The sequence below is a fragment of the Oryctolagus cuniculus genome, chromosome 20 (assembly GCF_964237555.1).
Source record: "Oryctolagus cuniculus chromosome 20, mOryCun1.1, whole genome shotgun sequence".
Classification (NCBI taxonomy): Eukaryota; Metazoa; Chordata; class Mammalia; order Lagomorpha; family Leporidae; genus Oryctolagus; species Oryctolagus cuniculus.
Genome location: NC_091451.1, coordinates 46,872,277 through 46,898,536, shown reverse-complemented (window position 1 = coordinate 46,898,536; position 26,260 = coordinate 46,872,277). Strand labels below are relative to the sequence as shown.

The 26,260-nt window shown below is 70.0% G+C and overlaps 1 protein-coding gene across 3 annotated transcripts; it reads right to left on the bottom strand.

The window, feature by feature from the left end:
- Positions 1 to 141: 141 nt before the first annotated feature.
- Positions 142 to 6,272, bottom strand: C20H14orf180 (chromosome 20 C14orf180 homolog). Of its 3 annotated transcripts, XM_051829825.2 has the most exons (6): positions 6,041 to 6,272; positions 5,288 to 5,360; positions 2,888 to 3,177; positions 1,615 to 1,822; positions 1,335 to 1,370; positions 142 to 1,026 (listed from the first exon to the last, which is right to left on the bottom strand). In XM_051829825.2, the coding sequence occupies exons 3-6, from the start codon at positions 2,903 to 2,905 to the stop codon at positions 821 to 823; spliced, it is 468 nt and encodes a 155-aa protein (XP_051685785.2). In that variant the 5' UTR covers positions 2,906 to 3,177; positions 5,288 to 5,360; positions 6,041 to 6,272; the 3' UTR covers positions 142 to 820. The 3 variants fall into 3 exon arrangements, with proteins under 3 accessions (XP_051685785.2, XP_051685784.2, XP_051685786.2); XM_051829824.2 differs by lacking the exon at positions 5,288 to 5,360; XM_051829826.2 differs by lacking the exons at positions 5,288 to 5,360; positions 6,041 to 6,272 and adding an exon at positions 5,078 to 5,267.
- Between the last annotated feature and the right edge of the window lie 19,988 nt (positions 6,273 to 26,260).

Below are 26,260 nucleotides of genomic sequence, written 5' to 3'. Positions count from 1 at the left end.
CTGGCCTCTGGCTTCCGATCGGTGCAGTGCGCCGGCCATGGCGGCCATTTGGGGGTGAACCAATGGAAAAGACCTTTCTCTCTCTTTCTCTCTCACTGTCTAACTCTGCCTGTCAAAAAAAAAGAAAAAAAGAAAGAGGTTATGGGCGTTTTAATGGACAGTTTGCACGTGCTGAGGGACACAGGCCGCGTGACACCTGCCGCTGATGTCCGGGGCGGGCGCAGCATCTCCCCCTGGTGTCTCCAGGGTCTCCCTGCATTTTTCTGGCCTCCCCAGGCCCTGCAGGGTCTGGAGGGGCCCCTGGATTTGTCACCAGTGGAGTCCCCTCATCCTTGCCCTCAGCTGACGGGGCCATGGGCCCGGCAGTCGGTGGCCGGTACTGGCTGCGTTCCCCATACCTGGGCTGGCACAGGTGCTGCAGGTCCAGGCTGCTGGCCCCTGCCGTCCTCCTCCCGGGGCTTCCCCAGGCTCTTGGTGGGGGGAGTCAGACCAGGTTCAGAGGACGGGATCTGCAGGAGGGAGGCCCTTGCTCCCCCAGAGCCACAGAAAGCGGGGCTTGGCTTCACGGAGGCCCACGGTGGCGGGGGGTCCCGTCAGAGGGACGGCACACGGGGACACCAGGCCAGGCCGAGCAGCAGCCGGAGCGCCTGGGGGAGTGGTCCTCCGGATTCCTCCTCTGGAACCTCTCCGAGCAGCCCATGCGTGAGGCAGGCGGGGCCGTGCCTGCAGCAGCCACGCACCAGCTGGTCCTGGGGTCTCCGTCACGACGGCTTTGCCTGCCCGGGGCCGTCCGTCCGTCCGTCCATCCGTCCGGCTGCTGTCACAGCTGCAGGAGGCAGCGCCAGCAGGCGAGGGCCGCGTGCCGCAGGTGCAGGACCAGGACCAGCAGCCGGGCCCGGAGTTCTTCCAGGGCTGTCTCCACGGGCTTGGCCCGGCCACAGTACAGGCCCAGCGCCACCAAGAGCAGGACGCACAGGGCCAGTGGCAGCAGCAGGGAGCCGCCGCGGGGCGTGGGCCGGCAGGGCACTGAGGGTGGGAGGGCAGGGTCAGCCCGGTGTGGACGGCTGGACACCTCCCTGCAGGGCCGGTGGAGAAGCAGCAGGGGAGACCCAGGCTGCCAGGCCTGTCACCTGGCCGCCGGCCCCTCGGTCCTGCCCGTCAGGGGCCCCAGGTGGGGTCCCAGCCATCCCTGCTGCAGGCCGCTGCCGCCTCCTCCACGGGCAGCTCCTTCCCAGGACGGCCCCTGCAGAGAGGGCCCCGGCCCGGGGAGAGGGTCCAGGGGCCCTGTGTGGGGCTGAGAGCGACTTGGGGCGTGGAGACCCCGGGGGACTCACCCTTGGCTGTGGCTGTGGTGTCCCTGCTGGCGATGTCTGTAGGGGAATGGAGTCGGCTGGGCCCACAGTGGCCAGCCCCAGGCCCACAGTGGCCAGCCCCAGGCCCCCTCTGCCCGCCCCGAGTCGGGGCCCGGCCTGGCACAGCCACCACCGTGCAGACCCCTTTCCCGATGGCCAGGGTTTCCTTGGAGTTCAGCCTAGGGAGCGGGGACGCTCTGGGCCCAGCCTCGTCCCTCCTGGGCCCTCCCTGCCCGCCCGGCTACCCCTGCGCCCCTCTTACAGTGGACGGCCGCTTCCAGGGGTTCCCGGAACCGGACCCGCCTGGCCGCTCTCTGTGGCTCAGCCCCTCGGGGCCTGTGCTCCGGGTTCCGCCTCAGGATGGAGTGGGGCCGGGGCTGGGGGGCAGATGGGTGGGGGACCGTGCCCTCGGGAAGCGGGCCTCCCCCGTCCCAGTCCCGGCCGCTGCTCTGGGCTCTGTGTGGAGGCACCTGTGGGGGAACCAGAGCGAGGCTGAGGCAGCACCGGGCAGGCCGACACCCCCTTGCCCGCTGGGGCTGCTCCCACCCGGCTGCCACGGAAGCCAAAGCTGTGCCTCTTGTGGGGACCAGGGCCAGGCTCCGTCCCCTCAGCGGTGCCCGTGGCTCTGGTCATCTTCACACAACAGCAGCTGCGGGTGATGGTGGCCATGGTGGGGACCATCCTGGGGCTGAGCCAAGTCTCTTCCACCTCCCGGGGTCTCAGGAGAGGCCCCAGGGGCCCCCGGCTCGAGGCAGGGCAGTGGGGAGCTCAGACCCAGCCTGGGGGCCACCAGCAAACTGAGAAGCCCTTCCCACCCCACCGCGCTCCCTCCCCGCCCCCACAAGCCCCTGCCTCCTCAGCCTGTCTTGCGGGGAGCCCTGTGAGGGGCCCTGGGACGCGGGGAGGCGGGGGCTGGGCCAGGGCGTGGCCGAGGCGGGGTGAAGAGGAGCTGCTCCCGGTCCCCCGCCGAGCCTGCCGGGGCCACCTCCCCGCCCAGCCGGGCCCCGGGTCTGGAGGCTGCGGCTGGCACTCCTGGGCCTGAGCGTGAGCGTCCTCGTCGGTGACGTGCGGCTACGGGCTGCCGGGGGCCACCCCGGTCACGGCTGGCAGGGCCACCCTCTGTCCCCTGCCCCCCGCTGAGACCTCCTGGCCTGGCAGTGAAGTCGGGGCTGGATCGGCCTTCAGGGTCGGGTCTGGAGCCCCCACCTGCTGCCTGGAGCAAAGCCCACCTCCTGCTGGCCCCAGTCTGTCCCCTGCCCAACTCACCCTGGTCTCAGCCCCCTGCTCCCCGGGCTGCTGGCTGCACAGCCCTGCGGGGCTCCCATGACCCCATCTCAGCCCAGCCCTGCCCACCCCTCAGAGCAGAGCCCCCGTGCTCGGCCCCTCTGCCTTCGGCTGTGCATGGCCTCACGGTGGCGAGGGGTCCGGCTCACCTCCACCAGACCCACACCCTTCAGGGAGCAACCCCCCCATGCCCCCAGTGCCAGGGGCTGCCACTGCTATGGCTCCTGGGTGCCCGTGGGCGCCTGCCTCACCCTCTCTGCCCTGGACATCAGGGAGCCACAGGCAGCCTCCGGGTCCCCTCTGGCCTGCTGGAACGTGGTTCCGCGGTGAGCAGAGACGGACGGGGCGAGACGGAGGGGGCCGCTGTCCCTGACGCCAGGCTGGCCGACCCCGCTGCTCCCTGGCCGCTGGGAAACGTGGTCCTGCGTGCTCTCCTCCGCTGCCTGGGTCTTGGTCTTCCTCGTCACTGCTGATGGCCACGTGGAGGTGCGGGGCAGTCGCTGTCACTCACAGCCACCCAGCAGGTGGGGGTTCCTGGCTCCTGGGTGGGGTTGCCAGCAGCATCATGGTGGGGCTGGGGCTGGGGGGGAGGGTCTCGCCTGCCTTGGGGGGCTGCTGCTGCTGGGTGCCCCCACTTCCGGGAGCCCCGCCCCGGCCCTGCCCCCTCCTCATCCCCCTGCGTCCCAGCAGCCAGGGACCTGGAGTTCACACCCCCGTCGGCAGCCCCTGGGGTGCACCTCCTCTCACGTCCCAGCAGGGTCCTCCCGTCCTGCTGGGGGTTGGGGCCCTGCCGTGCGTCCCGGGGGAAGCTTGGGATGGGCCAGTCCATCAAGGGCACGGGGAGATCAGCAAGGCCAAGGCGGGCTGACAGCAGGGGCCGCTGCCCAGGGTGGGGGTTCCCTCTGCCCTTCTGGGCTGGGTGGGGGCGGCCCCTGGTCCGCATCCGTCATGAGGAGCCACACGAGGCACAATGCACCCAGGGTGCCTCCTGGAGGAGTGGGCAGGGGTCACACGCACACCAGGCGTGACCACAGGCGTGGCCGCGGCTGGAGGCGGGTCAGGCACAGGTGCTGCAGGCAAGTGGGGCCCTGGTGGTGACGGCCCAGGGGGAGCAGTGCTCTCTTGTCACGCAGGTGGGGTCGTGGGGGAGCTGGCCGGGGCGGACCCACATGGGGAGGGGCCAGGGTGAGTCCGACAGGGAGGCCCTGGAGGTCACTTGTGGGCTGTGCAGCCACGGAGCAACCGGCCTCTCCTGGTGCCCCAGGGACACTGGCCAGCAGGGTGGCCTGGGCAGCGAGTCCAGTGCGGGACTGGCTGTAGCCCGGACTCAGTGTCCAGCAGAAGTCTGGGCTGGGGACAGGAACCCAGGAGCAGCCTGCCCCGGACAGGGGCCGGCCCGAGCCCCGCCCCTCCCAGGAAGCCGGACACAGACGGCCAGGCCTCTGCCGGCAGCCCTGGGGTCTGACCAAGGCATTGTGGGAGACGGTGTGTTTGTGAGCGGGAGCGAGGGGGCGTGAGTGTAGGTGTGAATGCTGTGTGTGCCTGGCTGTGCGGGAGCCTCCCCCTCCTGGACTTGGGGTCCTGGGTGCAGGCTCCGGAGCCCTGTGTGCCTGCGTGTGACCGTGGGGAGTCTGCCTCCCTGGCCCTGGTCTACTCAGCTGAGAACTGTGAGCGAGGACAGGGCCAGTGAGGCCCAGGCCAGCAGGGCAGGCACCTGTGCTCAGCCACAGCCCCACAGGCGCTCGGCTTCCCCACCCCTGCAGCTCTGCAGGTTCTGGATGCCAGGCCTTCTCCCACTGCTCCCAGGTGGCTGTCCCAGCCCCGCCTGGACAGAATCCTGTGGGGGGAGGGGCCTTGCTGTCCCCAGAGCGCCCCCAGCCCAAGGGGAGCCTCTGGCAGGGACTCCAAGTAACCGGAGCACAGGCGATAAGGGGTGGAAAATAGCTCTGGGCACCGGGCCCTGTGCGGTGTCACTGCCACCCTGGGGCTCTGGGCCGTGGATCTGTGCTGCTGCTGGGGGACGGGCGTGGGAGGACCCCTGCCCAGGACCCCACTCCGGGGCACACTGCCTCTGTCCTCTGGGAGTCCGCTTGGAGCCTGGTCCCCGCTCAGCCCTGGGAGCTCCCGCCCCCACTTCCTGGGCCCGGATCTGGCCAAACTGTGCATCCGGGAGACCCCAGATGGCCTCGGGCTTCCTCGAGGGCCCTGGAGGCCAGGCTGGCTCCTGCCTGCTCAGTGCCGAGGACAAGCCGAAGCCTGGCCTGCCCCTCCGCCCCCACTCCGGGGCTGCTGCCGGCTTCCTCCCCTCCCTGGGCCAGGCCGTCCCCACCTCTGTGCCTGCCCTTGCTGCCCGCCGTGAGGCCTGGGACCCCAGTGACCCCACCCGGCCCCGTGTGGGAGGGCCTCCCTCCGTGTGGACACACGGCCACATCCCCTCTCACCCTGAGCTGTGCCCGCGGACACGCAGGCCCCCGGCTCGCCGCCCCCGGCCTCAGGGGTCCTGGGCCTGCTGCAGGCGCCCAGGTGGGAGGGGGCCGCAGGCTCCTGGGAAGCCAAGGACCTCCCGGAGGGCAGAGCAGGAGGCTCGCAGCCCCATGCACGCGCACACGCTCGCACACGCACACGCTCCCGACACCCTTGGCTGTGCCCACCTGGGCTCCTGCTGGCGTGGCGCCTCCCTGCGCGTCTGGCAGTCAGCGCAGCCCAGGGCGGGAACTGGAGCTGCTGCAGATCACAGACCAGCCCAGAAGCTTTCGTTACCGGGCGACAGGGCAGCAACAGGGCAGCGGCGGCGGCGGCCCTGAGGGCCCGGTCACCCCTTGCCCTCTGGGGACAATGCCACCCTGGGACGTGAGGTCCCCGGCGGAGGCCGCTGACTTCTCCCAGCGGGAAAAGGAAGCGGGCGCGGTGGACCCCCTCGTGGGCTGCGCTCTGCAGGGCTCCCGGGAGGGGCCGTGCTCACAGCTCCCCAGACAACACGCTTTTCCCACGGGAGCAGGGAGGGCTGCGGGCTGCCCCTGCTGGCCCTGGCCGGGAGCGCGGGCAGCAGGAGCTGGCCCCTTGGTGCCCGCACATCATGCAGGATTCGGGGGACGACAGTGTCTGGTGGTGGCTGTGCCGGCCGGTGCAGGGGTGCCCTGGCCGGGGCCTCGGGGGCCCCTCAGACAGGACAGGAGGAGCCCTGGCAGTGGAGACCTGGGCGTGACTCCTCGGATGGAGCAGGTCCTCGCTCGCGCTCTCCGAGGCAGGGGCCCAGCGGGGGTCTCCCGAGCCAAGGGGCCGGGCCACGGCCGGGCAGAGGTCAGGGTTCACGCCCACTAGCTCAGCAGAGGGCTGCTTCTCTGGGAATTCCGCGCGGAGGCCCCTGCACCTGTGGTTGTGTCCGCGCCCACCCTGGCTCTCACCTGAGTCCACGAAGGTCGGAGGCCACAGCGCTCTGGGGAGCCCTCCCGGGACGCGGCACCGCCCCGGCCTCCCGGGCCTGCTGCTGGCCGGCGTCCCCGAGCCCGGCCCCTGTGGGGTGGCACAGCCCGTCCAGCTGAGCTATAATTACCTCTCCCCCTCGGCAAAGATAGCAGCGACCCCGTGGACAGGCCACCGGCCCCGGACGCTGTTTCCCAGGCCCCGGGGACAGTGGGGGCAAGGGGTGGGGGGCGCCCTGGCCTCCCCGCCCCATCCCTGTGCATCGTCCCCGGCCAGCTTCAAATCAAGGCTGAGCAGAGCGGCTCAGAGGCCCCAGCTGGAACCGTAGCAGAATGGGTGGCGACGCTGGGGCCGCCAGAGTCTGAGCTGGGATCGGACCTGCCCCAGGCTGGAAGCCCCTGCCCCACACCGTCCAGAGCAGCAGGCCGGTGCTGGGCTCCAGGCTGCCGATGTGCGCCAGCCGAGCTCGGCCATCGTCCCCGCAGGAAGGGGCAGCTGCAGCAGGGCGGAGGGGCCCGGCTCTCCAGGCCCAGCGTGGCCCCCACCGTGCGTCTGCCTCGAGGAAGGTGCAGCCAAGGAGGTGAGCAGGTGGCCGTGGTCTCACAGCTGTGGGGGGGCAAGAGCACCCCGCCCTCTGCTCCCCTCTGCGGGCCTGGCCTGCCCCAGTCCAGGCCTGAGAGAGCCCGGCCGGGTCCTCCTGGGGGCTTCAACCAATGTGAGGGGTGGCCAAGGTGGTCTGGAGAGACTGAGCCCCCAGGGCTGGGTGTGCCAGGCTGGCACGGGCGCGAGAGCAGCGGTTCTAAGCCCAGGTACCGTGCCAGGCCGGCAGGACTGGCACCCTGGCTGCTGTCCCTGCTGGGGCCAGGCTGACTTCTGGGAGGAACCAGGTAGCAAACAGTTCCGCCCCCACACTCAGCTCCGCCCCCATGCTCGGCTCCGCCCCCACACCCGGCTCCGCCCTCACACCAGGCCCTGTGGTCTGGTGGTTCAGGCCTGGGGCAGTCAAGGTCCCCGTGGCCTGGGCTGTGGCCACCTGGGGAGCTGTTCTCTGAGATCGCGCAGCCTCGTGCACCTGCATGAGCAGGTGACCCTCCTGAGGGGGCACCACTGCAGGGCCAGGAAGCAAAGACAGCCCTTGGGGTCGGGCCCCGAGGGCTGGGAAGGGGACGGGGCCCGGGTCCGGTGCTGGGCCTGGGCCACTGCACCGACCACACAGCGGAGCTCCTCCCCTCCCCCCGCCGGGAGCCTCAATGCAGCCTCAGTCCTCGGGGAGTGTCCCCACCCCCGCCGCCACCGCCTCGGCCCCGGCTGGACGAGGTCTGCCCAGCTCACCAACTTCTGTCCCAGCCCAGGCCTGTCCCGCTGGAGCCCTCGGGGCACAGGTGAGCTTGGAGACCAGGAGGGCGCGTGGCCACAGAGGCTGCTTGGCAGGTGGGTCACTGCCCCGCCGTGGCTGCCCTGAGGGCAGGGCCCTGCACCCCGTCACTGTGGGTCCCACGTGTGGTGAGCAGGGCCCCGTGTCCAGGAGGCAGGGCGGGTGTCCAGGCCCTGTGGTCTGAGACTGGCTGGCCTGAAGCTATTCGTGTCCTACAGGTGGGACGATGGCTCTTTGGAGATGTGACCAGGCAGGGTCAGGAGTGAGCCCAATACACAGCCCCAGGCCCAGCCGCCCTGGCCGCTGTGGGGTCAGGTGGTCACGACCCTCTACTACCCTCTCAACCCCAGGCCAGGCCCTTCCCACCGGGGCTGGGCACTGGAGACCCCTGGGCAATGACCTCTGATAGGGCCGGGCTGGCTCAGGCCAGGACGGCCCCCTCCTCTTTCTGGAGCGGGAAGGGGGAGGCCGGGCTGGTGGCGGTGGCAGGTTGGGGCGAGGGCCAGCAGGTGGCAGTGTAGGCCCAGCCTGCAGGCCAGGGCTGCGTCTCCAGGGGCTGGGCTGGCCAGGCACCTGAGGTCAGGACTTGGGATGGCCAGGCTGATTCCTGGGTCCTCCCGTCGCCAGCCAGGGGCCTCCATGGCCGAGGCGAGCCCAGGGGAGCAGCGCCGGCTGGATCTGGGCTCGGGGGTCCTCTACAGGGGATGTGTGGAGGGCCGGGCTGCTCTGGGGAGCCTGGGAGGGGTGCATCCTCTCATTCCTGCCTGGCTCTGCCTCTCCCACCCGCAGCGGAGGCTGGGCCCAGAAGGGGGTGTGGCCTGGGGTTCCATGGTAGCTGGGGGGTCCCAGGCTACAGAGGCCTCTCCCCTGCCCCCCTGCAGGCCCAGTGCCCCCAGGTGCTGTGGCCTGAGTGGGCGGGGACAGCCTCAGCCCTGGCCTGGAGGTGGGCCGGCTGCACCCCAGCGGCACCCCAGGCCCGTGGTCCATGGACATGCAGTGGGGTGGGAGCCTGGGCACCCCCTCCCCCTCTGCTCGGTTCACTTTCCCTGCCAGGGAGCCCCAGGGGCCCAGGGCTGCAAGGAGGAGGGTCCTACAGTGGCCGTGCCTGGGGAAGGGGCCATGCGGGACCCCAGCTCCTATGGGAGCCCGTGGGCGGCGCTGTCACGGGGAGCCTCCTACTTCCTCCCGTGGGAGGCCTGGGAGTGGGGCCTGCCAGGCCGAGTGTAGGTCTCCACTCCGGACCACAGCCTTGGGCAGTCCGGCCAGCACCCTCCACGTGGGCAGACGCCAGGGCTGGCCGTCCCTTTCATCTGCCAGAGACTGTGTCCACGGCCCAGACAGGCCCTGGGGCTTCTGTCTAGAAACAGCAGAAAGAGGGCGTGAGACCCCAGCGCGGGAGGAGCATCAGGGTCTGGGGGCTCCAGGGGCGCCTCTGTCATCAGCTGTGCGACCACCAGTGAGTCAGGCCTCCTGCCCGAGCCTCGGGAAACTGCCGCACCCTGAGCCCCGGAACCGGCCACCCTGAGCCCTGGTCCCGCCCAGCCTGAGCCCCGGAACCGGCCCAGCCTGAGCCCTGGTCCCGCCCAGCCTGAGCCCTGGTCCCGCACACCCTGAGCCCCGGTCCCGCCCAGCCTGAGCCCTGATCCCGCCCAGCCTGAGCCCTGGTCCCGCCCAGCCTGAGCCCTGGAACCGGCCCAGCCTGAGCCCTGGTCCCGCACACCCTGAGCCCCGGAACCGGCCACCCTGAGCCCTGGTCCCGCCCAGCCTGAGCCCCGGAACCCGCGCAGCCTGAGCCCTGGTCCCGCACACCCTGAGCCCTGGTCCCGCACACCCTGAGCCCTGGAACTGGCCCACCCTGAGCCCTGGTCCCGCCCAGCCTGAGCCCCGGAACCCGCGCAGCCTGAGCCCTGGTCCCGCACACCCTGAGCCCTGGAACTGGCCCACCCTGAGCCCCAGTCCCGCACACCCTGAGCCCTGGTCCCGCCCAGCCTGAGCCCTGGTCCTGCACACCCTGAGCCCCAGAACCGCACCCTGAGCCCTGGTCCCGCACACCCTGAGCGCAACCCCAAGCAGGACAGTCCCTGCTGCCTGTGCCCCCTTAAGCCCCCGTCACCGGTGAGTGGCGGGTCAGGTAGCAGTCGACTGCTGGAACTCCCACAGCTCACCAGGGCACGTGCTCAGTCCTCGTGGCCTCTGTGCCCCTTGTGGTCCCTGGTGCCGGCCCCGCCCCCAAGGCACTCACGGTTGCCGGTGTCAGCGCCAGGGCTCTGCTGTGGGTCTGGGGGCCGGGAGCCTGCGTGTGCTCCTGCTGGGGGCTCTCGGGCGGCCGGCAGAGGTGGGCTTTGCAGACCATGAGTCTGGCCAGGCTTGTGGTGGGATGGGGGGGCTCCTCTCTGCCAGCTGACGGTGAGGGTGGCTCGGGGACCCAGACACGCTTCTTGACCTGTCTTGGGTGCTGTGCTGGGCCGGGTCAGGGATCGCCCAGTGGACAGGCCCCAGCCCCCGGGGCGGTCATTCTGTGCCTCCAGGCTCCTAGGGCCCAGGCAGGAAGCTGGGGTGGGGGCAGGTAGGAGGTGGGCTGGAGGCCCAGCCCCGTATGGAGGCTGGGGGCGTGGCCCAGGTCCAGCTGTGACTCCTGGTTTCCAGGGAGCTCCTGGTGTCCCACTGAGATACAGACCCCAATATGGCCTCGTGTACCTGGCCACGGGAGCCTGGCTGGACCCAGCTGGGGACGTGTGCACCCCTGCACACGCAGGAACCTGCCCAGCCCACGCCTCCCTGGCCCCAGCCATGAGGGAACTTCCAGGCCAGCCTGGCGCTGGCTTCCTGGGGGACTCTGAGAGAGACGCCGTCCCTCTGCTGGCCTCCAGGGAGGTGGCCCCATCCTGGGCTCCACGAACAGACACGAGGGTGCCACCGTGGGTTCCTCCGGGCTTCCCCCGGCAGTGTGCATGTGTGTGCCCTGTTTGTGCAGTGCAAGTGTGTGGATGTGCACGCGTGTGTATGTTCCCCCCTCTGCAGGTGAGCAGACGTGTGTACTCGCACAGACGCACACACACATGTGCATGGACATACGTGCACACGTGTGCAAGGTGTGTGCACGCATGCATGCATTTGCATGGGCGAGCAGGGCCGACTTCCTTGCGGGCTGTGTGTGAGGCTCGCTGGTGCCGGGCGCGCGTCTCCCACACCGTTGGTGGGGACGAGGGCGGGCAGCAGCTGCCTGTCCTTTGTGTGTCTCTCCATGGAGATGGAATTGGGCGGAACCTTTGAGGAAGACGTCGGGAGTTGATCCCTGCCCCGCTTGAATCTGTGGGGCAGGGCGCGAGGGAAACCCCGTGGCCGTGCAGAGCAGGCGCACGAGGCACTGGCGGCTCTGGTGCCCCGGCGGGGACCTTCTTGCAGCCTGGCTTTCTGTCAGGGGTGGGACTGGGCATGCTGGTGGCCCAGGAGGGGAGGGGCGGCTGGGGCCGTGGGTGTGGGCCCCAGGGACGGTGGGGGGCTCTCACTCTAACAGGAGGGGCTTCCTGCAAGGTCGCAGAGCCCTCCAGGGCCCAAGTGCAGCTGAGGCTCGGCAGAGGCTCTGCTCCTGCTGGAGGGGGAGGGGCACCCAGTGACAGGCAGGGGACACGCAGGGGACACGCAGGGGCCGCCACAACCCCCAGGGAGGCCCGGACCAGCCCCTGGAGGGCAGCCCTGGATGCCCGGCCTCCTGCTGTGGCCATGCCTGTCTGAGGGGACAGGCGTGTGTGCAGGGGCTGAGCAGGAAGGGGAGGCGGGGGGCAGGGGCCAGGAAGACCCGAGCTCGTCCTGGGTGTGAGGACAGGGAGAGGGGCGGGCAGGGCCAGGGGTGGACGCCTGGGGCGGGGGCGCAGCCTGGACATGCTGTGGGCTGGGGCAGGCCCCCGAGGGCGGGGAGGGTCTCAGGGCCGTCACCCCCAGGGGCCCGGACGGCGCGGGGGGCAGCGGTGGGGCTGTGAGCTCCCTGTGCAGACTGCAGCTCGTGAATATTTAACGAGCCCCAACAAAAGCGCATGCATAATTAACCAGCCTCGTGGCGGAGCCGGAATAATTTGTCTTCTTAAAGGGGATTCGGTAATTTGTTAAGCTGCTGTAAAATCTGCAGTGTATCTGCGGGAGCCGCTCTGGGTTCTAAATTAATTTGTGTGATTTAGAAAGTGGGAGCCCGCCGGGCTGCGCTGCTCCTCCCGCTGACCGATCGCCCGGCGTGCACGCTTGCCGGGGCCGCGGCGCGGGGCGGGGTCCCCGCCACCCACTCGGGCGCCTGGGGCCGTGGGCTGGGGGTCCCCGCCACCCACTCGGGGCACCTGGGGCTGTGGGCTGGGGGTCCCCGCCACCCACTCGGGCGCCTGGGGCCGTGGGCTGGGGGTCCCCGCCACCCACTCGGGGCACCTGGGGCTGTGGGCTGGGGGTCCCTGCCACCCACTCGGGGCGCCCGGGGCTGTGGGCTGGGGTCCCCGCCACCCACTCGGGGCGCCAGGGGCCGTGGGCTGGGGGTCCCTGCCACCCACTCGGGGCGCCCGGGGCTGTGGGCTGGGGTCCCCGCCACCCACTCGGGGCGCCAGGGGCCGTGGGCTGGGGTGGGGGTCCCCGCCACCCACTCGGGTGCCTGGGGCTGTGGGCTGGGGGTCCCCGCCACCCACTCAGGGTGCCAGGGGCCGTGGGCTGGGGGTCTCCACCACCCACTCGGGGCGCCTGGGGCTGTGGGCTGGGGGTCCCCGCCACCCACTCGGGGCGCCTAGGGCGGCGGCTCAGGGTGGGGGTCCCCACCACCCACTCGGGGTGCCAGGGGCCGTGGGCTGGGGGGTCCCCGCCACCCACTCGGGGCGCCTGGGGCTGTGGGCTGGGGGTCTCCACCACCCACTCGGGGCGCCAGGGGCCGTGGGCTGGGGGTCCCCGCCACCCACTCGGGGCGCCCGGGGCTGTGGGCTGGGGTCCCCGCCACCCACTCGGGGCGCCAGGGGCCGTGGGCTGGGGTGGGGGTCCCCGCCACCCACTCGGGTGCCTGGGGCTGTGGGTTGGGGGTCCCCACCACCCACTCGGGCGCCTGGGGCGGCGGCTCAGGGTGGGGGTCCCCACCACCCACTCGGGGTGCCAGGGGCCGTGGGCTGGGGGGTCCCCGCCACCCACTCGGGGCGCCTGGGGCTGTGGGCTGGGGGTCTCCACCACCCACTCGGGGCACTTGGGGCTGTGGGCTGGGGGTCCCCACCACCCACTCGGGGCGCCAGGGACCGTGGGCTGGGGGTCCCCGCCACCCACTCGGGGCGCTTGGGGCCGTGGGCTGGGGGTCCCCGCCACCCACTCAGGGCGCCAGGGGCCATGGGCTGGGGTCCCCGCCACCCACTCGGGGCACGTGGGGCTGTGGGCTGGGGGTCCCCGCCACCCACTCAGGGTGCCTGGGGCGTGGGCTGGGGGTCCCCGCCACCCACTCGGGGCGCCTGGGGCTGTGGGCTGGGGGTCCCCGCCACCCACTCGGGGTGCCTGGGGCTGTGGGTTGGGGGTCCCCACCACCCACTCGGGCGCCTGGGGCCGTGGGCTGGGGGTCCCCGCCACCCACTCGGGTGCCTGGGGCCGTGGGCTGGGGGTCCCCGCCACCCACTTGGGGCACCGGGGCTGTGGGCTGGGGGTCCCCACCACCCACTCGGGGCACCAGGGACCGTGGGCTGGGGGTCCCCGCCACCCACTCGGGGCGCCTGGGGCTGTGGCATGGGGTGGGGGTCCCCACCACCCACTCGGGGCGCCCCGTCCATCTGAGCAGACCCAGAAAACCGAACCTAGGAACAGTCCTCGTGGGACAAGACAGATTTGAAAGCATTCCTAGCTTTCCCTGCCAGGAACCATCTGGAAGCCCCTGTGTCGGCTGGACCCCTGTGGGGAGGGTGGGTGCCTGCCGGGGGCTTGTGGGTACTGGGCCGTGGAGGGCACAGTCCCCACCCCACCTCTCTCTGTGGCTGAAGGACCAGGCAGAGGGGGTCGGCTGGAGTCCCCTGGAGGTCCCTGTCCCGCCCAGGGCTGGGCACCTGGGTGTGTCCGAGAGGAGCCTTCGAATCGGTTCCGTGGTCCTGCCGGGTGAAGACCGAGGTTGTGCAGGAGCCTGTGGCCGGGTGGACGAGTCCACAGCCAGGGGCAGCGCCCCTTCCAGCTGCCCTTCCGCGGGGGCTGCCCTGTGGTCATTTGCTGGTGGCCAGCGGGCCAGCATGTGCCCGGGGCAAGTCTACACCCATGCGGGACCTGGAGGGAGTGCGTATGACCTCACAGCACCCAGGAGCCGGAGCTGGGATCTGGGAATTTGGTGGCCCTTGGTGGCTTCTGACATGGAGCACAAGGTGCAACAAGGCGGTCTGGAGAGCAGCTGCAGCCCGCGGGGACCCCCAGGCACCCCGGCTGCAGCTCCACTGCCCCCTTGCTCCCCGTCTCTGGGGCAGGGGCGGGCGTGTGGCCTCGGAGCTGCTGCCACAGGGACCCTCGCCCTCGCCCCGGCCTTGGACTGCGCCCGCCGGCTCCTTCCCCACCCAATGCCTTTCCAGGAGCCAGGCCAAGGGGCCCGGGGAGCCTCAGCGTCAGCCAGGCCCGCAGGAAGGGGTGCCCCTGGCCTGGCCCTCCGGGGTGCGCAGGGCTGGGGCGCATAGTAGGTGCTTGCTCCCTGGGACGAGCAGGGGACAGTGGACGGCCAGGGCTTGCATCTGTGACCTGGGCAGCCCCTGCAGTGGGCACCGGCAGGTGGGGTGGCCGTGGCTCAGAGCACTGCCCGGCGGGGGGCGGCCCCTCTCTGGGATCCTCACCTGGCCCAGGTGTTCCTGGCAGAGCCTTGGCCGCCCCCAGGCACCGGCCGCCTCCCAGGGCTCTTCCTGGAGGTGGCCAAGCCCAGGCTCCTCTTTGTCCCCCGCCCAGGCGCTGCGGCCTCGCCACGGCTGGGCGGGCGCCGTGATTCTCTTTCCATTAGAAATAAATGCCCGTTGTTATCTGCCAGGAGCGCTGGGCGCTCTGGCGGCCGTGCCGAGCCGCTGTGCGTGGAGAGCCATAAAATCACAGCACGACGATTAATCCCCTGTATCTGCTTCTTCCTAATTTTTATTAAAAACACCCTGGGCTCAGCTGCCGTGGAAACACTGTGGGGCTGTGAAGACCCCAGCCCCGTCAGCCAGGAGGGGGGCACGCTGGGAGGGGGCGGCTCGCTCCAGAGTCCTGGCCTGGGACGGGGGCCCCGTGTTTCCGGGTCTGCAGACACCTGGGGGCCCCGGGAAGCAGCCCAGCCCGAGGGCACACGCGGGGCCCCTTCCCCTGCTGCCCACGCTCTGGCGGTGAGGGTGGGGCCTCGAGCCGATGGGGGCAGGGAGGTCGGCTGGGACATCCTGAGGTCAGCAGGGCTCGGGGGAGCACACAAGCCCGATCCTGTGTCCGCTGGCCGGCCTCTGGTGCCCCTCACTGCACCTGCGATCTTGCTGCCACTGCTACGGCTGGATTCCCGGGAGCGGCGGCTGCTGCTCTGGGTAGCGTCTCTCCAGTCTCCTCTGACCTACGAGGCCCGCCTCCACCATCTGACCCACAGGGCCCGCCTCCACCATCTGACCCACAGGGCCCACCTCCACCCTCTGACTTAGGGGAGACGCCTCCACCATCTGACCCACAGGGCCTGCCTCCACCATCTGACTTAGGGGAGATGCCTCCACCATCTGATCTACAGGATCCACCTCCACCTTCTGACCCACAGAGCCCACCTCCACCATCTGACACACAGGGCCCGCCTCCACCATTTGACCCACAGGGCCTGCCTCCATCTGACCCACAGGGTCTGCCTCCACCATCTGACCCACAGGGCCTGCCTCTACCATCTGATCTACAGGATCCACCTCCACCTTCTGACCCACAGGGCCTGCCTCCACCATCTGACTTAGGAGAGCCGCCTCCACCATCTGATCTACAGGAAAGATCTACCTCCACCTTCTGACCCACAGGGCCTACCTCCACCATCTGACTTAGGGTAGATGCCTCCACCATCTGATCTACAGGATCTACCTCCACCTTCTGACCCACAGAGCCCACCTCCACCATCTGACACACAGGGCCCGCCTCCACCATTTGACCCACAGGGCCTGCCTCCATCTGACCCACAGGGCCTGCCTCCACCATCTGACCCACAGGGCCTGCCTCCACCATCTGATCTACAGGATCCACCTCCACCTTCTGACCCACAGGGCCCGCCTCCACCATCTGACACACAGGGCCCGCCTCCACCATTTGACCCACAGGGCCTGCCTCCATCTGACACATAGGGCCCGCCTCCACCATCTGACCCACAGGGCCTGCCTCCATCTGACCCACAGGGCCTGCCTCCACCATCTGACCCACAGGGCCGCCGGCTCTGCCTCTCCCTGGTGCTGCTGGTCCTGTGCCCCCCCAGGCCAGTGGTCAGAGCCGTAACCTGGGCAGGACCCAGCACCCTCGGGTGGTGCCACTCGTACCCACCCCGAGGCTGAGCCCTGCTGCCCTCCCCTGCCTTCCTCTGGGCTCCTCTCGCTCCGCCTCAGAACCTGTCTTCCCACGCGCGGCTCCCGCGGGCTCAGATGCGGGCCAGGGCTGAGTTGGGCTGGGCCCCCCCCTCCCCCCCGTTCTCACGGTCCCGAGGGAGCCGGCGCCGGAAGCGGGCGCGCATGTGCAGTGCAGAGCTCGGTGGTCTCACCTCCACGCTTCCTCCCCGTCCCCTCCACGCTGCCCGCCGTCGGCTGGGACCTCCCCACTTCTCCGCCCTCGCCCGTGTTGGGGGGACTGTTTCCGGGCCTGGCTGGAGCCCCCACTGTGGGAGCCGGGGCTGGGCTCCGTTTCTGGCCCCGCGGTGCACGAGTGAAGGCAGGGTGCGTTCCCCAAGCCGGGCGCTCAGCCTGCACCCAGCACGCGCAGGGCCCCAGGCTCCCCTTGGTCCCTGCACAGGCCCCCGCTCGGCCGCCCTGCCCCCACGCTGAGTGCGGGTTCTGAGATGGCACCACCATGGATCCACACCACACCACACAGGCACCCGTGTGGAGGCAACGCACACAGGCACACATGTACACTCGCACGCAGGAGCACATGGGCACACACACGCACACAGGAGCACACGTGCACACAGGAGCACACGTGCACACAGGAGCACACAGGAGCACACAGGCACACATGTACAGTCGCACACAGGAGCACACGGGCACACACACGCACACAGGAGCACACGTGCACACAGGAGCACACGTGCACACAGGAGCACACAGGAGCACACAGGCACACATGTACAGTCGCACACAGGAGCACACGGGCACACACACGCACACAGGAGCACACGTGCACACAGGAGCACACGTGCACACAGGAGCACACAGGAGCACACAGGCACACATGTACAGTCGCACACAGGAGCACACGGGCACACAGGAGCACACGTGCACACACAGGAGCACACGTGCACACACAGGAGCACATGCTCACACACGTGTACACATGTGCACACACACGTGCGCACACAGCCACATGCTCATGTGCACACGGCGCTGGCTCCCGGCTCCAGCAGGCAGGACTGAGGTGTGTGCAGCTCCTCCCCTCCTCAGGGCTCAGCCACTGTCACGGCCGCTCCCCCAGCCCCACGAGGCCACGCATTGCCTTTGCCGTGGATTCTGGGGGAGAATCGGGCCCTGCCCAGCTGCGGCCCAGGGCCTGTGCCTGTGGCCTGGCCTCTGCCGGTCACGCTGAGCCGAGGCCACGTGTCAGACTGCAGGCTGAGCCAAGGTCACGTGGCTGGTCCAAGGCCATGTGTCAGACCCAGGGCTGGTCCGAGGCCACGTGTCAGGCCCGGGGCTAGTCAGACCCGGGGGCTGAGCCAAGGCCACATGTCAGACTGCAGGCTGAGCCGAGGCCACGTGTCAGACCCAGGGCTGGTCTGAGGCCACGTGTCAGGCCCGGGGCTGGTCCAAGGCCACGTGTCAGGCCCAGGGGCTGAGCTGAGGCCACGTGTCAGATCCGGGGCTGGTCCGGGGCCACGTGTCATGTCCGGGCCTTGTCCGGGGCTACGTGTCAGGCCTGGGCCTGGTGGGTGTGTGGCAGCTGTGCCCTGACTTTCAGATGCGTGTTTCCTTTGTGGTGCGTGTCTCCCAACAGCGGAACTCAGCAGTGCGGGGCGTGCTCCAGGCTGCCTCGCCTGGGCGGGCACCGAGGCCCTGGACACGCTGGCCCCTGGACACGCTGGCCTCACCGGCTCGGGGACGCCTGTCCCCGCCACTCGGCTTTCCTTCGTGGGACGCGGTTCTGGGTACTGCCCTGCCCACCCCATCTGCTCCAGGAGACATGGTGAGGGCCACGCCACAGCCCAGCTGGGGTCCGGGAGGCTGACCCATGAGCTGGGCAAGGAGGCAGAGGGAGAGAGGTCGCTGGGCGGGGCCCGGGGTCAAGGACCTCCGCTGGGCCCCAGGGGCCAGGCCTCTGCCAGCGCCCAGGGCCATGACCCACACGTGGGCTCTGGGACTCCCGTGGAGGCCTCCTGGGTCCCCCCACCACGCAGAAGCAAGGCACGGCTGAAGGGGAGAGGTTCCTCAGAGGCCCCTCGCCCCCGCCCCGTCCACCCAGAATCCCACAGACGGCCCCTCCCCCCCACTCACATCCAGGGACTCTGCCCTCCTCCCCCACCAGCCACGTGTGGGCACTGGGCTCGGGTGTCCTTGACGACCCCAGGAGGCCCACCCAGGCAGGGCCCCTCCCCAGGCAGAGCTGGCAGACCCCGCCCGAATTCTTCAGGCACTGGAGGTCAGCCTCCCCGTGACCACTCCGACCAAGGCCCGGCTGAGAGCCCCAGACCAGGCGGCAGCCGCGGCGCCGGCCAGGCCCCCGTCCCTCTGAGTTCCGCCCCTGCTATGCAGCGTCCATCCTGGTCTCTCGCAGGTGTGGTGGCGTCGGGCAGGGCCGAGGCTGGACACCTGGACACCTGGACACCTGGCCTGGGCTTCTCGCTGGCCGCCGGGCCCTGTGTCCCACGTGCAGGCGTCACTGAGCCCAGCAGGCGTGAGGCCGCGTCCATGGCTCTGTGGTCAGCCGAGAAGAGGCAGAGGCCGACACGAGGGTCCCGGCGCGAATGCTGGCAGAACGCCCCTGTCCTGTCGGGAGGGGGAGGTCGCGGCTGACACGGGCTTTCTGGAATGTTCTTGCTCTTGTGGGATTCCCGTCGGGGCCAGGGGTCCCTCGGCGTGCACGGGGTGAGGTGGGGGTCGGGTCCCGGCGTGCGTGGACACTCAGGTCCCCGCGGGCTTTGGCATGTGAGCGGTGTCGTGCGTGTGGCCGAGGGGACCACGCAGCTGTTTTCCCGCAGTCTCTGACGCGCGCTGGGTGCGGCGTGGGCGCGGGGCCCACGGGGAAACCCGCTGTTCTTCAGAAGCAGACTCACGCAGGCGGCCGGCCAGGCCTCAGGGCCTCGGCTCTGGTGCCCAGCTGTGCGGGGGCAGGGACAGGGCGGCCTGGTGGGGAGGCGGCCGTCAGCCGGGTGCCCATGGGACACAGCGCGTCCCCTCTGTGCTCAGACATCCTTCGTGGAGCCATCGTCCGTCGTGGCCTCATTGTCTCAGGTCGGCTGCTCCACGGCTACCATCGCCTACGTCCCAGGCGGGAAGAAGAGGCTGGACGGAGGACGGCGGAGGGCGGAGCCCAGCCTGGGTCTCCCGGCTCTGGCAGCGCTGAGGGACTCTGGCATGAAGGGGGACGCGTCTGGCTGGGGAGCCGCTGAGGACAGCCCAGGGCACCGAGCAGGTGGCCGGGGGACCTCCCTAGGCTGGGACACTGGGTGACCATACCTTTGCTCTCCAGGGGCGAAGGCCTTTCTCACTGAAGAGCGGGGGACCAGCCCCAAGCGACGAGTGCACGTGAGGTGTCCCTCGTGGGAAGTGTCCCCACGTCCCCAGGTCCCCACGGTGTCCCCGGGCGTCTTGGGCCTTTTATGTCCTCGTGCCCTTACCTGAGGGGACCCCGGCAGACACGTGGGCTGGGCTGGAGACAGCGCTGGCCCTGGCCCGGGTCTCCAGTGAGTTCTTGGTGCGTGGCAGGTGGCACAGGACTCGCCAGCACGGGGGAAGGGACAGGGCTGGGTCTCCTGCAATGGGCTTGGCACCCGCGGCCTGCCCGACCCGAGGACCGGGGCCTCCCTGTGATGGACAGGACGCCGGGCCAGCCAGCTGATTCGTTTAAATGAGAATAATGACTCCCGCCAGGCAGTCGGCGGCGCCCTGAGCCCAGCGATTCTCACGGCTTACTTATAGGAACGCTGGGCGCATGCTGGGGGGACCTGACTCCTGGGAGCCACAGACCCCCGAAAGCCGTTACCGCAGAGGTGGGAGCTGGGCCAGGGCTGCGGGCAGAGGGGCCCCTGCCGTGTCCACCGCTCCCGGCCAGGACCAGCCCTGGGTGAGACCACGTGGACAGCCTGGTGGGGAGCAGACTCTTGGAAAGCGGGACAGTCCTGGCTGCTGGCTCTTCCCTGAAGAGGACACGCAGCGTCCACGCACCGTGAGCAGCCTGCCTCGGCGGCTGGCCGTGTCCCCCGGGGTGGCTGCTGGATGGTACCGTCACTGCGATCTCCAGGCGGCACTGCCACTTGGGAGCCACGGATGGAGCCACAGGGCAGCAGCTGATACCTGGGGGCCGCGTGTGCTCGTCGGGGTGACCGGACCCATCTGGCCCACCCACACCTGCTGGGGGATGGACGGAGGGGCTGGGCTCAGCCTTGCTCATGGCCACACCCGCCCCTCACTGCCCTGGGCCTGTGACAGCTGGGGGAGGGTCCCATGGCAGCTGGGGCCTGTGCCGGCCCCGCCGCCAGAATAAAGCGGTGGGCGCTGCGTGGAGCGCAGGTCCCAGGACGGTGGTCACGGTGGTCACCGTGTCTTTGAGGGTTGGAGCCAAGGCTGGTTTGTCCTCAGCACAGAGCCTGCCCAGGGCCTGGCATGAGGCCTGGTCAGCGGCTGCAGAGGGACAGTCAGCCAGCGGCCTGTGGGCGTCCTGTGTCCTCGGCTTCTGGCTCAAGGCCTGGCACAGCCCCACTCCCTCTGCCCTGGCCGCAAGGGCTGAGTGGGCACTGCTGAAGCCAGCTGAGGGCCCTGCGCAGCCACAGCCGGGGGACACAGCAGAGGTGACGAGCCGTCCCTTGAGAAGGGCCCGCAGAGGCTGGGAGGCCCGAGGGCAGGCATGAGGCCAAGACTTGGGTGGTCCTGACCGGCCAGGTCAACTGGGACCAGACACCAGAGCCACGGCGGCGGAGACCACGGGGCTCCAGGAAGCTTCTGCTCCAGGCAGGTGCCAGCACAGGCGTCTAATACTGTCTGTGACGGCCCCAGAGCCTGGCTGGCAGTGCAGGCGGCTGCCCCAGCCCCAGAGGCGCCGTGAGGGGTGTCGGCGTCATGGACCCCCCACTGGGATGCAGGTTTTTGGGGAGAAATCCAGAGACCGGCGTCAGCTCCAGAGCTTTGCTGGCCGTGAGTGGGCAGGGCGCGAGGACGGGGCCGGAAGGGGTGACCACCGGGGACAGGCAGCGCCAGGGACGGGGACTGGGCACGCACAGAGGAAGGCCAGGGTCCTCCCCGGGCAGTGAAACACATCCAGGAGACTTGCCCCCGGGAAACCCCGGGCCGTGATGGTCGGCTGCACCCCAACCCCCGCAGGCCAAACGGGCAGCGCGGGACTGGGCAGGAGGTGGTGGAGTAGTTGGTTTCATGAGCCCCTCGGGAGTCCCACCCTGGTTGGAAACCAGCCAGCCAGTGAACCAGAGCATGGCCCTCTCCATGTGACCTGGGCCAGGGGCCAGGTCCCTGTCCTGCGGACGCCCTGTCCTGCCGCCCGTGCCCCTGGGCACTTGGAGCTCTCGGGCAGTCAGAGGCCCACTCACAGCCCCGCCCACACAGCCACCCCCCATTTCTCCTGGTGACTGCTGGGGAGGACCCCCGGCTCCAGCTCCCACGATGGCCGGGATCTCCTGTGGCTCCAGGCCTGCCCTGGGCTTCCAGGCCACGGATTCCACTCACGTGGCCAGCACCGCCCCCCAGACCAACCCCACCCCCGCCGTGGCCCACTCCCATGACACCCGGCTCAAGTGTGCTGCCCACCGAGCCTCACCACCCCCTCTCCCGGCCTCTGGGGCAGGCCCGGGGCTGGGGGCCAGGGAGCCCAGCTGAGGCGAGACCCTCACTTTAAAGCGCTGAGCTGTTTGGAGGGGCTCATGGCTGAAAACCCTGCCCCCACGTAAGGAGGCTTCTACCCAGCCGGTGCCCCGGGAAGTCCTCCCTGGGCTGGTGCTGTGCGAGTACCACAGCCACCATGCACGGCGTCACGGCGTGGGCACCCCCACCCTAGGGACGTGCCAGGCAGGGCTGGCGGCCTCGCCGGGTGGGCCCGAGCGCCAGCTGCCTCCCTGGCCTGCCAGCTCCCTACCACGCAGCCGAGAAAGTGGCACAGGCGCACGCTTCGGCTTGGCTGGCGCAGGCTGAGCTATGCCAGGCGCCTGCTGGGAGCCAGGAGCCCCCCGAGCCCCCAGGACAGACGGTGCCTCCCGTCCCCGAGGGGCCTCTGCCGGGCTCGCACGGTGGAGGAATGTGGCTCCTCTGGGGCGGGCCGCGGAGGGCTGGGAGCCCCGCCCGAGGGGCCTCCCCAGGGTGGGCGGCTGCACCCGGGGGTCCTGCCTCCCCCCACCCCCCAGCCCGCCATGTCGCAGTGGCCGTGAAGATGTCGGCTGTGTTCGAGCCCCCGCGAAGCTGCTCCCGCGATTTGTCCAACGGTGCGGGGCGGCAGCGGGAGGGAGGGGAGTGGTTTGATTCCATTACGTGGAGATCAGCCCGGAACAGAGGGGCTCCTGCGCCAGCAATTGCTCTCCATTTGTTCAGGAGAAAATCGGCCTGGGCTGGCCTGGCTGGGAGGGGCGGGCGGGAGCTTAAACCTGGGCCTGGGAGGCCAGCGGGGGAGGCACGGGAACCCCAGGGGCGCGGTCCGGCTGCGGGCTCGGCTGCCGGTGGGGAGAAGCCAAAGGCTGGGCCAAGGGCGCAGGCGGGGCTCTCTGCAGCTCTGTGTTTAAAGATTTGTTAGAAATTAGAAATGCGGGGGCGTGGGGGGGACTCTTCAAATGGCCGCAACGTCCGAGGCTGGGCCAGGCCGAAGCCAGGAGCCAGGAGCTCCGTCAGGGTCTCACGTGGGTGCAGGGGCCCAAGCACAGGGCCGTCCGCTGCTTCCCAGGCGTGTGAGCAGGGAGCCGGATCAGATCGGGGCAGCGGGGACTCGAACCCTCGCCCATGTGGGATGTGGGACTCGCAGTGGAGGCTGAACTCGGGCCGTGCTCTCTACTCTGGGTCCTCCCAGGTGGCGCAGCCGGCCCGGCACTGCCATGGCGTGCACGGGCTGAGGGGCGGCTGGCTGTGAGGTGCCGTCCTGACCCCACCCTGCTCGTGTTGGGACAGGGTCCCCCAGGGAGGCCACACAGCCACGGAGGCCCTGGGGTAGGGACAGAGCCGGGGTGAGAGCAGCCGCCGGGCTGGGGGCTTCGAGGAGAAGGGTCGCCTTGGGAACAGAGGGGCGTGGGCTGGGGGAGGGTGTCTGGGCTGGGCCGGGATCGGAGACCTGGCAGCGCCCATGGAGCCCACACAGACTCTGGGCTCCGGCCCCGGGGCGGGGGCGGGGGGGAGGCTGCAGGAGGCGGGCTGAGTGCATGCTGGGGGAGGGGCAGTCCCCAGAGTGGGGAGGGGCTGGGCATGGGTGGGCCCTGTCCTGTCTGTTCAGAAACGTTTCCTGGCCTGTTCTGTGCTCGGCCAACGGTGCCCACGAGGAGGGGCCCTGACCCCGCAGGCAGGGCGGCAGAGAGCGGGCCTCCCGATGTCCTGGGCTCGGGGTCACCACGGCTGCAGCGGGCTGGGGGCGCAGCTGTCAATCTTTGTTCTGGGTGCGGCCTTCTGGGAGGCCTTTCCAGACTGGGCCGGTTCTCGCCAGCTCCCCTGCCCGCCCCGGCCGGGCTGGGTGCTGCCCCGGTCACTCAGGGCCCGCCAGTCAGGGCCACCAGGGCTGTGGTAGGCTGTGGGGCTGGGGGCCCTGGGCTTTACCTGCAGAGCGGGGGGTGGCTGTCATCACGGCCCCTCCCTGGCCCCCTGGAGAGAGGGAGGCGGGGCCATGGCCGCTGCCCCTCCCCTCCTCTGACCTTGCTGGTGTGCAGATGGGGTGGGGGACCCTGTGGTGCCGGTGCCGAGAGCCCCGGGGCCACTGCTCGGAGGCCGTGGCCGGCTGGGGACAGAGGAGAAAGCGCGCCGGGGTGTGGCCAGGGCTCTGGGGTGGTCAGTGGCCCTCCAGGTGGCCTGGTGGCCCTGTGACCGTGTGGCCTGAGTCCCCGGACTTGCACGCTCCCGCCTCTCCACCCTGTGACGTGCAGTCGTCACAGCGGCCCCATGCTCTGGCCACGCTGAGGGTTCTGGGTGGGGAGAGGGACTTGGAGAGGCCACTTCAGCCAGGCTGCGCGTGGTGGGGTCTCCTGGACGGCACCTGCCCCCCGCCCCCGCCCCGGGCCATCCCCTCTTCTCCAGATCCTTGGTCCAAGGGCGGCTGCCAGTCCCGTCTGCAGTGGGGGCCGTGGCCAGCTCCAGGGGCCGTGACCCACGTGATGCTGATGTAGGGTCACCGGCGATGGTCAGCCCGGGGTGGGGACTCGGGGAATCAGAGCCCAGAGCTGCCATCTGGCTCCCGGCCTTGGGGAGGGCGCTGAGCAGAGTCTGTCCTCTCGGCCAAGGCTTGCTGCACCTGCCTGAGCTCGTCTGTCTTGGGTGTTGGAGGGACTGGGCCGGGCCGGCTCTGCACGCAATTCAGCCAAACTCCCCGGAGACGAGCACTGGTGGTCCGACAGCAGCCTCCTGCCCCTCCTGTCCCAAACACCAGGGAGCCAGGCAGGAAGCAGATCGGGCGGCCAGCCGCGGGACCAAGCTGATGGGGGGTCCAGGGCGACAGCCTCCAGCAAGGGCTGAGCGGTCACCTCGGGGCTGTGGCCACCTCGGGCTCCGTCCTGGCTGCGAGCCGTCCCCCTGCTCCCTGCGCATGGACTGGGGGTCCCTTTGGGAAGTGAGACAGCTCGCCAGTCTCCCTCTGCCTTAGGGTGACGAGTCTGCGTCCTTCCCCACAGGGCCTGGGAGAGACACCAGCACTTGGAGAGGCCGAGGTGGCCAGAGCGGCACAGCAGAGGGACCCAGGGCATCCGGCAGAGGGGTCCCCGTGGGTCTTTGGGGAAAGCAGCTGTCCCACGCGCGGCCGAGACTCCAAGGGTGACCCGGGATGTGGAGTGCCTGGCTCAGGAGCACGGCTTCCAGGCACAGAGGGGGGTCCGGTGGAGCACCCTGTTCTCCATGGAGCCCCTGCCAGCCCTCGGGGCAGGCACTGCAGCCCCAGCTCCAGGGTCTGCTCTGACCTGCAGCTGCCACTGCAGTGGTGTAGTGGGCGCTGGTTCGAGTCCCAGCAGCTCCACTTCCAGTCCGGCTCTCTGCTGTGGCCTGGGAAAGCAGCAGAAGACGCCCAAGTGCTTGGGTCCCTGCGCCTGTGTGGGAGACCAGGAAGAAGCCCCTGAGATCTGGCTTCGGATCGGCGCAGCTCCGGCCATTACAGCCATCTGGGGAGGGAACCAGTGGGTCGAAGACCTCTCTCTCTGCCTCTAGCTCTCTGTGACTGTCTTTCAAATAAATAAACCTTTAAAAAAATAGAAGAAGACGCGCGCAGCAGCCCCACAGTGGCCAGCACCAGGTCCCCGGCCAGCAGAGATGCAGCCTCAGGCAGAAAAAAATCAGAGGATGGAGGCAGACCCCAGTGGACGGACGCACAGGCCGGGATTTAAATCCACCCCCGCGCTCCAGGGCCCACAGACACCCGAGCAGGGCAGGCGGGGAGGGAATCGGAGCCTGGACACAACAGAGTCCACTCCCAACCTGCAGTCGTCCCTGGAGGCCCCGGGTCCACGCTGGGGCCTGAGCCAGAGCGGGCAGCTGTGGCTCCCAGGCCATCCATCGCAGAAAGGCGGAGTTTGAGGGCCGCTCGGCCTCGTGTGCGCCGCCTGTGCTCGCCATCCCGTCTCTCGGGGCCCCGCTGACTCCCGGGAGCTGCGGAGTGAGCCAGCTCCCACGTCCAGCCTCAGCCTCGGCTTCCGGCGCGACCTCTGCAGTGGACAGCAGGCCCTGACCTCCCCCGCCCCCAGGCCCCTCTCCAGGGCTGTCCCCCAGGGCTCTGTCTGCCCTGGTCAGCCCGGGTGGGGGCACCCGGCCCAAGGGCTCCCCGCCCTGGAGGTGGACACTGGCTGGCGTTCTCCCACCTTTCCTCCTGTCCTCCTGTCCTCCCACCTTACCCCACCCGCCCTGGAGGTGGACACTGGCCGGCGTTCTCCCACCTTTCCTCCTGTCCTCCCCGCCCACAGCTTTTCTGCTGACATCTGCTATTCTGAAAGCCGTGACGATGCACACGGATAAAACACCGGCGCCGACAGGCCCTCACTGCCTTACGCAGGTCTTAAAACCTTGGTCCCGGCCCTCGCCTGGCCCAGGGACAGTGAGTCATGGGCCAGACAGGCGTCCAGGTGAGGGGCCCACGGGACCGGGGCCCTGGCTTCCTTTTAAGGACGATCTATGGTGAGGCAACCACCCTTCTTCCTGGCGCCTTCACGCCGCGGCCAGGCCCCTCCAGCCCCCGGGCCCTGCCTGCAGGACGGGCCTCCACTCCAGGTCCTTGTCCCTGGCCTGAGGCTTCCAGCCTCAGAGCGCCGAGGATGGGGGCAGGGGCCTGGGACCCGCTCTGTGGGCAGCAG